Below are 13,348 nucleotides of genomic sequence, written 5' to 3'. Positions count from 1 at the left end.
ACACTCAATGTTTTCACAAAATCGTAAACAAATTCTCCAAGTCGAAATCCTACAGATCTAACTCATACCCAACACCAGAATCTCATTTAAACAAAACCCAAATAAAAAAAATAAGAATTAATAACTGAGGTTCGCTTGTGCTGAAGTTTGAGCGTGTGTAATATACTAATATCTTAATTAAGGCCATCCACAGTGTTTTTGGAGCTTTGATTCTTGCTTCCTGCCTTCCAATGTGTTTTGATGTGAAGTAGATTTGATTGTAATTGGAAGATTTGTCATCATATGATTGGAAATTCATATTTGTTGGAGTATAACCTTGGAGTTTCCCAAAAATAAAAGAAGATGATGATGAACAGAGCAAATACGAAAATGGAAAATGGAGAAGATACTGATCTAAGCCTTGGGTTTTGTATTTCATTGATTAGACTTTGATTTAGATTGCCAAATTGTCATGTATCCAGCCGTTCCCTGTTCTTGACTTCATATTTTAGACACGAAAAAACGAAAGTCTTGTCTATTTACTTTATATATACTAGCATTTTGGGCAAATTGAGAGTTGTCCAATTAATCAAACCAAACCACAAAAGCAAGCCCAACAAAAGCCCGGTTGATTTTTTAAAAAATTGCAACCGAACCCTACTCAAAATAAGCCCAACCAAATTGCAACTGAAGCCCAGTAACAAAAAGCCCATTAAATTCCAACATAAGCCCAGCCACAATTGTTGGACCAATACAATTAGAGTTGAATATTATATTTACACATTTATCTTTATTAAATATAATAAATTACAAATAACCTTGTGAATATAAAATATGAGTGAGGGCAAATTTGAAAAACAAAAAATCCAGTTGACCCAAAAAAACACTGTTGCTCGGAGAGTTTTCTTTATAAAGTAAAGATTTAATTAATAATATAATAATATAGTTGTATTAATTAATTCGGATCGGATATTATCCGACAGATATGACTAGAATCCAAATCCGTATCCCAAACCCTTTTAGATAGCAAAATTTATTCGAATATGATATTCAAAATTTTTAGATGATATCCAATTTTTTGAATACAACAATCGGATATGGTTCGGATTTTTGGATAGGCTTCTGCACCCTCATTTGGGGGTGTCCAATACAAAATATATTTTTTAGGTCAATAATAAATTTGTAATAAATATTTTTTTTTGTTTGCCCAACATGAAATGAAAGGTGCCGGAAAGCCTATTATTTTTTTGTTCAAAGCCCTCCCATTGAAGTGTTGTAGAATCTAGAATGTGGGTGACCCATTGGATGCATGTTTCTAACCCTCTCATCAAATCACTGTTTTTTTTAGGCTTTGAGGATTAAAACCTTAAAACGATTGGATTGGACTTAGCCTAAAGACCATCCTGGATCGGCAAGCTCTTGGCGACAGAATCTCTTGCATTTGCCCATACTAAAATTTGAGAATCTCAATTTCTGACAACCAGAAAATCCAAATTTTCCCAGCTCTGTTATACTTTAGGCCTTTTTGGCGGATTCTAAGTGTACTGTGCCAAATTCTAGAAAACCTAAAGTTTCTACTGAAATTTTGGTTTCCAACAATATATCATGTCTATGGTATTCACAGCAGCAGCCACCCAGATCCGTGAAGCTTGTACGTCTAGATTTTAAATTGTGGAGAAGTACAAGAACCCAAGATAGGGTAATAGTAGGACCTTCTTAAAGAATGGAACGAAAATGACAAGTATTTGGCGAATAGCCACCTAACCTTGAAGTTCAACAAACTTGGAACTCTTATGGACTTAATTTTTCTAAATGAAGAAGAAGAAGCAGATGTTCTAATCAAAAGAGACATCCCAAGTAGTTTCAAGAAAGTGTAACAATTTGACTAGTGCAACACCATTGCATGTAGATGAAACCTTTGACATACGTTGTCTCCATTTTTTTCAAATTCAAATTCTACACGACTTCTCTAGCAGTGATAACAAGTGACAACACTTGGTTATGTGTCATGGTTCCATACATTAGCATCACCGGCATATACCATTTTGTGGAAACTAACTGTCAGATAGTTTTGGAGATTTCTGAGTCTCTGGCCAAAATTTGAAATTATTTTTCAAAGGAATGGGCTGAGATAATGAAATGTTGATTTTGATGGATAGCTAAACTAAATACTGCCAGGTTTAAATGAATATATATGGAGGATCATTTTATTTCATTTGCACTTATTTCCGGTTGCAGACATCGATCGAGTTGGGCTTCCAGGCATTTACACCACATTTTGGGTCCTCAAATTCTTGTACTTCCACCGTCCTGCTCCCTCTCACCGTGAAAAAGGACCACAAATTAGCAATTGCCTTGGGACTATCTGAGTCAAATTTATATCGATTTGTTAACCTGTGGGAAGTTGACCACCGTATGTATTAAATCTCAAAATTGGATCTAATTCTGTTTAGTCAAACGATTTTCAAACACATTACACACGTACAGTACGGGCGAGTGTCTCATTCTATTTTTCTTATTGATAAAATATATGCGTACATATAATTGATACTGGCATTTTTACGTAATTGTTCTGAATCATAATTTGACTCCCTAAATTCAAAAGCAGAACAAATGACTACTTGTTCGAAAGCAGTGTACCATCAGCCAAGTTCCTTATGTACTTATGTAGTTAAATGCCAGTATTTTTTGAAGTTTACCTATTGATCACGCACGTACTCTACGCTTAGTTCCTCCCAGAGCTTGCTCCATCCTGTAACTTTGATCAAATCACTAAATTTCTTCAAGCATTAATTCCCAAGCAAAGCAAATGAAGATGTAAAGAAAAAGCCAAGGGTGAGTGCCTGAGTGGTGATATATATTTTATTTGCCAGCTAAAGAGCATTCAGATAACACAAATACCTTTTTTCTTTTTCATTTCATATGATTCTTCTTTCCTTCGTTCATTCTAACTTTTCTCGTAGACAGTTTCTATCGTCTCAACCTTTAGCTCATCACCAAAATCAAACATTTCACACTCCATGAAGTATGATCAACTTACAGTCCAACAACTTGACAAGGACGACAATAATCTACCATTTTAAAATTTTACCTCTTTATTTTAATGTTTTTTGCAAGCTTTGTTGAAATAACTTTGATTATGATGCACGCAATGCGCATTCAAAGGTGATTAAGTACGCCCCATCTAACCTCCGTACAATACCCACATGGGCCCACCCTTCTCAAGGACAACTTTAACAGGACACAAGTGCAGCCTTTACACGTATGCAGCCCCAAAATGCACCTTAAATACACACCACCACCATTCCATAATCCATACACACTCTACTATACAACAAATAAAGCTCATTTCTCTTTTTCTCCATTGCGGATCTTTGGTACTATTGTATGCCCCAACTTATGAGAGAAGGAGGAGGAGAAGAAGACATCAATAGAAGAAGAAATGGAGAGTCAAGATCTTTCACCAGTACATCACACGGATTCATCGCGACCGTCCCTTGGTTTTCCTCTTGGTACAGCGCTCCTTTTGATAATCATTTTTAGTCTTAGTGGTTTCTTTTCTTGCTGTTACCATTGGGAAAAACTCCGGTCCCTTCGTCGTTCTTTTTCGGGTGATGAGGAACCTGATTCGGATCCCGACTCTATTCCTTCGCCCTCTAAACCCTCCTCCCCTTACCCTGTAAGTAAATTTTGCTCTTGTCCATTTTTTACAACACTTATTTTATTTTTTTCATTGTATGTAGCATTTAATTTGATTGAAAATATTCGTACTAACATTGATATCTTATTTTATATGAAACAGAATTTGAAGGGGAAGCAAGTAGAAAGCTTACCAGTTTTAATGCCAGGTGACAACATTCCAAAGTTTATGGCGCTACCATGTCCTTGTGAACCTCCACGGCTTGACAAAATTACTATAGAGCTGCAAACACCACCAATGCAGCTGCCACAACAACCGCCTCCACCTCCACCTCCCTCACAATTTGTTTATAATTACATAGCTCGATTTGGCGTATACTATGATGGTTGAATTTGCCTTTTATGATTGATTTTTTTAACCTTATTGGCTTAGTACATGTAAATATTATGTTCCATATTTTTTTCGTAGTCACATGTACGCTTTCTGAAAGAAGAGGACACTTTAGAGGAAAATGTTCAAATTTAAGTCTTGTATTAATTTAATAAGAACAAGATAAGTTGAGATTATTTAAATTATCATAAACTATTTAAGTTTGTTTAGCCAACCCCATATATTTGAGATGAGCATTACAAGTAAATTTAGGAAAATGATTATTGTAACAAAATTTAAGAAAATTGGAATTGATATATGATATATCAATTGCAATAGGCTTTCATAATGTCACTTGGATCAATACGTACAGAGAGGGAAAAGCTCGATCTTTGGCTCTTCACTTGGAACTTTGGATTTTTGGAAGTACATGCATATATATATATATATGTGTGTGTCAAAAGTTAGGTCTGTTTGCACTTTTTCTTTTTCCAGCTTGAAGAGAATTTAACTCAAACAAATTAAACTACTTTCACTACTTCCTCTATTTGGATACAAGCATTTGCTGGTCACGATCATGGAGTTGATAAGAAACTCTTGCAGCCGCGTCATCACAATGATAAATGTGCGATGACGCCCATTTTTTCCCATCTTTCCGTGCAAATTGTATGTTACACATTTTTGGTTTGTATGTTGTGAAAATATCTTAAATACAATGTTCATATATGGAGAAAAAAAACTGTGTACTCTGCACTGAGTGTCCATGGTCTGAAACCGGCCTTGAGGAAAAGGAAGTTTCACTCTGAATGAATTAGGAATTTAGGATATAACTTCTATAACACAATCGAGTGTAATGAAGTTCTACCCTTTAATCATGTGTTATCACGTTCCAATATTAATTAATAGGTTGAATACATGACAAGAAAAAACCAAGAATAAAAAGGTAATCGATCACTTCCATCAAAATGAATCAATCACCGACAAAAGTGGGATCCATGTTGCTGGAGATCAGTAAGCCGATTTTACATTATAATGTCGATCATTTAATTTTCTTTAATTAATAGGAAAAGTAGTTCTAATCTGCTTTATCATGTGATTGAAATTTCTCTTGAGAATGATATATACATTAGCAAGAATAAAACCCGGCCTCAGTGTATTCATTAGTTGTAGTTGGAATCTATTCTCCTTTCGTAAACTTATCAAAGACTGGAATAATTATAAAGTCTAGAGACTCTGTCAAACACTAAAGACATCTCCAATAATAAGGGTGTAAATCGTAGTTTACACTTTACACTTCCCAAATTCACAAAACTCTTTTCAATGGAGGTAAATGGACGCACTAACACGTTTGCCTCTGCCTCAATACCATTATAGTATCCATTATAGTGTTGAGAACGCGAATAGAGTTTTAGCAGAGGATAAAGAACTGGAATATACATCGTTGAAATCTGACTTCTTTTTCAAAAGTCCCTCAGTCTCCCTAGTCTCAAGTCTCAACTAGGTTGCCTTATTAACAACGATTTTTGTCCTAATTATGATTGTACGCTTACATAGTTCCACCCACCCAGACCATTAGAAAGTGGGACTGTACCTCATTCCGTGATGTTATCAGTACACTTGCCTCCACTCACTCTTTGTTTAACCATTCTTGCTTAGTTTCTTTTTGTATTTCTAACATGGAGTCCACTTAAACTAAGTACCTAACTTGCCATTTCAATCAACTTTATCTTTAATCCACTTGCTCCAATTAAAGAACTAATGCGAGATAATAGAATTTGGTTCACTTGCAATTATTAGAGATCCTATGATATCTTTTAGGACAAGGAATCATCTAAAGTGAGATTTTGTATATGTAAAAAGTTGATCAGAGCGTCTTTAAGTATACTGTTAATCCTGTCAAATTAATGCATCTAGACGCGTAATTTTCAGGAAGATATAAATTTTAAATTATACTCCTTGACATGAACTGTCAAATTCATCTAGGAGCGTAGTCAAGAATTTCGAAATTTGCAAAATTGTAACAAGTCAAAAAAATCCTGTTAAGAAAGTGTCCGTACTACTGTCTTTTTACGTTTTTAGTGCCGAGAATTTTAGTGGAAACGAAAATTCTGACAAATTGATGTCTACTTCGAGCTATGACACTTGAGCGTATGCCACCTCCCCTCTGTAAATACGGAGATTATTCCTATTTGGTTATCCTTTTCCTTTGTAATCGACCATGAGAACAAACTACAGGCAGATGGCAGATCTGTATTCCTACAAAAAAGCACCTGAAACAACACAAAACTAGACTAGTAAACAAGAAAAGTAAAGCTACATTATGCGCATCTCCCAGCTCAAAACACAGTCTCTTCTAATATCAGACCAACGGAGTGATTGGTCAAATTTTGTACCCATGGTTTTATTATATCATATATATATATATACTGATAACTAAGTAACTAACTGATTGGCCAATTTTAGCAACCTTATTATCATTAGTATGGTCGATCTCGAGGTGTCCATAAAGCTTCGTTATCAAACCTGCAAAAACTACAACAAATTACAGATCTATTTAACAAAATAACTGACTATCGAAGGAAAAAAGAAAAAGAAGGAAACTTGTATTCATAGTTTGTGATTCCGAATGAAACTTTGAAATTTCGTTTGAAATTATAGGTTTTCAAAAAATCAGAATTCTTAATATAGAGTTGAAATATTTGAAATTCCGAAATTCTAAATGTAATAGGGGTTGAAATTTAATGAATTTCGGTTTTTAAATTTATCGGAATTCCAAATTTTTTGAAATTCCGAACTAAATATAATTTATATTTAGGCGCATTTTCCGTTCTCACTTATGTACATTTCGGCATAATAAAAACTTTAAGATATATCTTGGGAAAAGATTCAATTAAATTGTCGTTATTTCACTGTATTTTATTTTTATTTTTTACCAAAAAAAATTATAAAGAGAAAGTGGTGAGTTGAAGTGTGCAACGTACGGTTGATAAGCACGCAAAAGGAAAGACCCTCTGGTCACAAAATTTCAGGTGCCAACTAAATTGAGGACAATATATAGTGGGTTCGTTTAGTGGGCTTATCTTAACAGTACTTTGATGTTACATTTTGTTTTTGCTCCCAAAGACGTCTTCATCTTTCGATTTGATTATTAAGCTTAACACATATTTATTGGGTGAATAATTCACAAATTACGTTTTTGGAGCTCAATTACTATTTTCTACATCAAGATACAGAACCCCGAATAATCAAGAATCACATCGAATCATAGATGTTCGAAGAAAATATAGTTTTGTAATTCATTCATTCATTGAATTGGTAGATGAGGTGCAAAATCAAGTGATTAAGGCTATAAGATATTAGATCAACACGAAAACTCAAATAGATTCACATAGATACAATGAAGAAAATATCCCCAACATTACTTACAATTATAGTACAAAATATCAGGATATAGGCATTTAGTCGATATGTATCGTGGATATATCTATTTCTTTGGAGATATTTGATATTGTTTCACATGCAAATATTATTAATATATTTAAAATATCAACAAATATTATGAATATTTATTGTATATCATGATATATTATTTATATATTTTTTAAATATAATGATAAACATTAAATAAAATTGTTACATACATAAAATATCACCAAATATCGCCAAATATTATTGAAATATCACCAATATTTGCAGTTGTATATATCTCTAAATATATCGTGATATTTATATATTTTTTTATGAAATCTCAATATATATTGCAATATATTGGGATATTTTGTACTATGTTTGGAACTGTTTTATACTACAGAATGTCCGAGGATATGGTTTTATTCGTAAGCCTGATTGCTTAGCAGTATCTAAACCATAGTACAAAATATCATAATATGGCAAAATATCAATTTCTGATTTATGGATATGTATCGTGGATATATCTAAAATATCATAGATATTGTGGATATTTTTTAATATATAATTTATATTTATTTGAAATATAATAATAAATATTAAATAAAATTGTTATATACACAAAATATCACTAAATATCTTCAAATACCACAATATATTATAAAATATCAATAATATCATCAATATTTGTAATTATATATATCTCTAAGCATATCACGATATTTATATATCTTTTGTTGAAATCTCAATATTTATTGCGATATATTATAATATTTTGAAGTATGATCTAAATTACTTTAAAAATCGCACCCTTGGGTTACAGTCCCACAATAGTTATTTAGTATCATTTTTATTTAGTATCATTTCTAGCATGCACTTGCTGTACGAGTACGTAGGATTAGAAAAACTTAGATCCATTATCCTGCCATGCAATACACTTTCACCTTTTACTGGTGGAGGGCCTGCAGGCCCAGATGGCATGTGTACCATAAGCAGGCGTATTTTAGATTTTGTCTTCTTTTATATAATTCTTCAACCATTTTTTAACAGTTTTGCCCCTCCTTTCTATCTTAAATTTCAATGACTGTTTTTGTTAAATATTATAACATTTGTGGTATTGTAGGGTATAAAGGGAATTAAACTATCTGATTACGTAATTGAGTTTAGTACTCAACAATCAACATGTGGTAGGTCCATCTTCATCATTGCTCTCTGTCACCACCTGGAACGAACACCCATTGCGTGTGCATATTGACTAGTAAAGTACAGAGAATCCATGACAACTAGATTACAGAGAACAAAGATAATGTCCTCAGTAAAGAAATAGGTCGATCTGTAGGCATGCAATAGTGCCCTAGTGATGGTTAGTCCTATAACTAGCGAACAAAGAGTTACAAAATAAGAGCATGTAAGACTTGTTTAGTGGCAAACGTCAGGGGGAAAATATTAGACTTGTTCAGCTTGTTTCAAAGCTTAGTGGGTGTGTTGTTTAGTGGCAAATTTATAGGGTGAAAATATTAGATTTGCCAGTATTTTTCCATTAGAGTTTTGTTAGACTAATTTGTAGTGGAAAAATTTCAATCTGCCAGTATTTGTTTGTAAAAATTTATAGTGAAAAAATATGGATTTGTCAGTTTTGCCAGTGTTTGTTTACATTGTTTTTTTTCCATGGCAAATAATTTTCAACTTTTTAGAAATATATATTTTTTTGTTTTCAAATTCAATAGTCTAAAAAAAAACTAAAAATAAAATACAAAATAAAGATAATTAAAAACAATACAACTCAACATTAATAGTAATAGTGTCTTTTGAAACAACCATAAAATAAAGTCAAAGTGCATTACACTTTAACAACTATTGTTATCCAAACACATATAAAATATTACTGTGCCTTGGATAAATTTTATTTCTATACTTTTCCATACTCGGATCACGTGCTATGGCTTGACCCCAAACCTCATTTTTAGCTATGATCTTCTGTTCTTCATAACTCCATTCAAACCACTCTTGTATAGTTACACGTACTAGCAATATCGCGTGTTATCCATCTTAAGGTCTTAACTCATTGAGTTATATGACTAATAGTCAAGTCGATACCAAATATAAATGTGTTTTGGAGTGTTTCTCTTGCACGCTCTTTTGATATTGGAAGAAATCCATTCTCATTCGTATGACCTAGAAGTAGCTCGTCATGGAATATATCGATAAGAACATTGTCCATCTCAATTGTCCATCGCATTGCCATATTTAATTAATAAGCATACAAATTTAGTTAATATACTTAAAACAATGACAAGTTAAGAAAGTGCATTAGGATAATTAGTAAAACAAACTTGGTCCAAATGTCGATTCTGACCACATAAACATAAATTTAATTAGAAGACTCTACAGGACATATCAAACTAGTATAACTACAAGACTTAATAGTAATTTGATCATTACAAAGAATTAAAATAACTAAAAACACCATGACCAAGTAGCGGACGTAGACCCAATCGTCGCGTTGCTCAGCTACATGACCTCTCATATTTTCTATGTGAGATGCATATGGAACTTCTATGTGAGGTGCATACGGAACGTGAGAAGCTAGCTAGCACTTGGGGAGGTTGTGAATTTGGTCTCTTGGATGGGTGCATATGAAACTTCTATGTGAGGTGCATGTGGAACATGAGAAGCTAGCACTTGGGGAGGTCGTGTGCACCTACGAATAATGGATTTCGAAGACATCTTACGCTGAAGGTGAGTGGCCAATCTATGTTCAACTTCTTTTACGGACTTACATCCATAGTAATCTGCGTTACTATAACCATTCACCTGGGCTTTATAGTCATCCCAATTTGTGTACACTCCGCGATTCTTTCCCTCGAGTACTACGTAACACACATGTTTTCCCATTCCTATACGTGATCATATTAGAAAATGGCCATAGAACATACAATTATTTTTACAACATACAAAAGGCTATAGAAAACAATTATATATATAAAATAATGGAGGCCACATGCATAAAATAAATGAAAACACAACTAATTATGATATTAGTGATCACTTGCTAGATATGCTAAATATGATTTCAGTGGTCACTTGCTAAATATGCTAAATATGATTTTTACTAACAACATATATGATACATCCACAATTTACTAAATATGATATGTCAGCCACTTGCTGTTCATTTACTACTATATATATTTTTTGTACTAACTTAGCAACATCACAATCAAATCAAATGACCCAAAAGAGTACTTTGTATCCTAGAACTCAAAGTGGAGGAATCTTTAGTTGTCTAATATCTTCAATCATTTTATTTTGAACTCAGAGGGATACGGTGTAAAATGGGCAGCACACACATTTTCCACCAACACTCCAAAGTTTCTCCATATAAGGGTAAAGAAAATGCACCAAGGGATAGGTGATGAAGCAAGTGCTGCGACCAATGCACAGTTCGAAGTGGCCGGGTATTCTTCTTTGGATTGGAGAAAGAGATGGCTTTGAAGAGAGCAGAGGAAGCTGTTTCCGCATCCATAGAAATAAAGAAGACGAGTGGAGGAGCTAACTCTGCCAGAAATTTAAATTACTTCTATCAGCTTGGATGGTTGGGTAACTCAATTTCGGAATGGACCAGATTTGGAACCAAATGACCGAGTGATCTTTGAGTGTGTCTGTGGACCAAGCTGCTAGTGCCAAGACTAGTTCTCTTGGATCAAATAACTCCTGACTGGAGGAATCCTTCTCAACCCTTCAACAACATCCAAATTTATCCATTTGGATCTCCACTACATGTATTTGACATATAATTAATTACCCTTATTCTTACACAAAAGCAAATTAAGAGAAGTTCATATTTACTCAGAATTGGTAAATTGCAATCATTCTCACTTGGACAAAACCAGAGAGACAAACCAACAAACCAAGTTCACACTCTCTACATTCAGCACACTCTCAGCACTTAGCACACTCCCAACACTCAAAGCACACTCAGCACACTTTGCACTCTCAGCACACTCAGCACACAGCACACTCAGCACACAACACACTCTGTACCACTCAGCACTCATCTACAACTCAGCACTCATTCTAACTCTGACAAACTCAAAACTACCAGAAAATCTATTGTTGCTGATCTAGAACTCTGACAAAATTTGTGTGTGGCATGTTCCAAAGCAGCAGCCACCACCGCCCGACCCGGCGAAGAATTGACAACTACTAAACTACACCACACACCACCACCAGCAGTAGCACACCACACACCACTACACCACACACTTCACACCACCACACACCATCAGTAACAGTAGTAGGAATAACAGCCACCACCAGCACACACTACACCACTCAGCACTCAACACTTACCACCACCACACTACATTACACCACACACTACACACACACACACACACACACACACACACACACACACACACACACACACACACACACACACACACACTTCACCACTCAGCAGCAGCAACGCACACACACACACTTCACCACTCACCACACACTACACCACTCAGCAGTAGCAACGCACACACACACACTTCACCACTCCTCTACACTTCATACCACCACACACACACTTAACAATAATATATCATAGTAATAGTAATACCCAAAATATAGTTGCAAAAGGCCTATATAGTTAACAACAAGTCCACTTAAAATATAGTTGCAAAATATAGTTAACAACAAGTCCACTTAACATAAATCCAAAAAAAACAAAGTAATAGCCAAAATATAGTTGCAACTTGCCAACATAAAACCTTTTTAACAAGGTCGGCTCAAAGACCTACTTGGTGTAGCTTCCTAAACAACCAAGCAGCCTTGATATCCTCTTCAAGGCCCAAGAAGACCTCCATTAGTGGAAAATCAACTGCCAGCAAGTCAAGTGACCGTAGGTAAAGTTCCGGATTCATATCCGGAAGAGAATGCAAAACATCCTTCAACAATTCTATTGGCTTTGGGGCAACTACTACTGGTACAGGTTCTGCTAGTTTCAAGGCCTTGGCTAATTCAACTACCGTAACAGTGAACACCTTAAACGAAGGGGGTTTGGGTATATCCTCAAAGAACCGAGACTTCCTAGATTTCTTGGCAGTAGGTGTATTGGTATTCTGAACACTCTTAATTTGAGAAGTAGCAACACCATCAGCTTCGCTCTCATTAACTTCAGGTGCATCACCCCCACTTCCTTGGGTTTCCTCAATATTATCTAAACAAGTTATAGAAACAAAAAGTTAATTTCATAACAAGTTAGATGTACAAAAATCAACTCTATTTACTTCAAAATCAACTAACCTCCCGAATCTGTTTCCATATCATCGAACCCAGTATTACCCCCTTCTCTAGTTGCATGGTCATTCCCAAAAAGAATACAACATTCATCATAGAAGGGAAACATCTTCTGCTTAAGACTACTTGCCCCAGGATGAGCCTATATCCCACAATATATCAATTAATATGACACCCCAAAAATTTACAAAGAAAATATATAGAATATTTTATTACCTTTATGTAACTCTCCCATGCATTATCATCCACATCAATTCTCTTGGTTTCTTTGTTGAAAGCTAAACCAAACCCACTAGCATCGACTACATGTTTGGTAACTACCCAAGCAGCCTTCATTGTTTTCAACCTTGATCTTACATTGTCAGACACAAGATTCATGCCAAGTCGTGAATTGATTTCATCAGCAGTACGCTTCAAGCTTTCTTTCCTCCACCCATTATCAGCCCTCCTGCCCCCATTAGCTAACTCCTCTAACAATACCTCTACCAAAATGGTTTCCATGTTGGGAAACCATCTAATTTGGGCTGATCTCTTCCATTTTCTATTGTCAACACCATTCAAAGGAGTACTTACACCACCTACCATACCTAGTTTGAAGCAATGAACCAACGATGAACATAGCAAACAAACATATCAAATAGCAAACAAACATAATCAATA

General features: G+C 34.7%; 1 protein-coding gene across 1 annotated transcript; it reads left to right on the top strand.

The window, feature by feature from the left end:
• The first annotated feature begins 3,292 nt into the window (after positions 1–3,292).
• Positions 3,293–4,185, top strand: LOC147502140 (hydroxyproline-rich glycoprotein family protein). The gene is made up of 2 exons (XM_086607090.1): positions 3,293–3,658; positions 3,782–4,185. Exons 1-2 carry the CDS (start codon positions 3,422–3,424, stop codon positions 4,007–4,009), a joined length of 465 nt encoding a protein of 154 aa, XP_086463216.1. The 5' UTR covers positions 3,293–3,421; the 3' UTR covers positions 4,010–4,185.
• The last annotated feature ends 9,163 nt before the right edge of the window (positions 4,186–13,348 follow it).

This window comes from Coptis chinensis, chromosome 4 (assembly GCF_015680905.1).
Source record: "Coptis chinensis isolate HL-2020 chromosome 4, ASM1568090v1, whole genome shotgun sequence".
Lineage (NCBI taxonomy): Eukaryota > Viridiplantae > Streptophyta > Magnoliopsida > Ranunculales > Ranunculaceae > Coptis > Coptis chinensis.
This window is presented reverse-complemented; position numbering and strand designations above follow the sequence as displayed.

Excerpts from the sequence above, each read along its gene's own strand:
- LOC147502140 (XM_086607090.1), top strand. The coding sequence starts at position 3,422 with ATGGAGAGTCAAGATCTTTCACCAGTACATCACACGGATTCATCGCGA. Across the intron at positions 3,659-3,781 it reads AACCCTCCTCCCCTTACCCT|AATTTGAAGGGGAAGCAAGT; the intron begins GTAAGTAAATTT and ends TATATGAAACAG.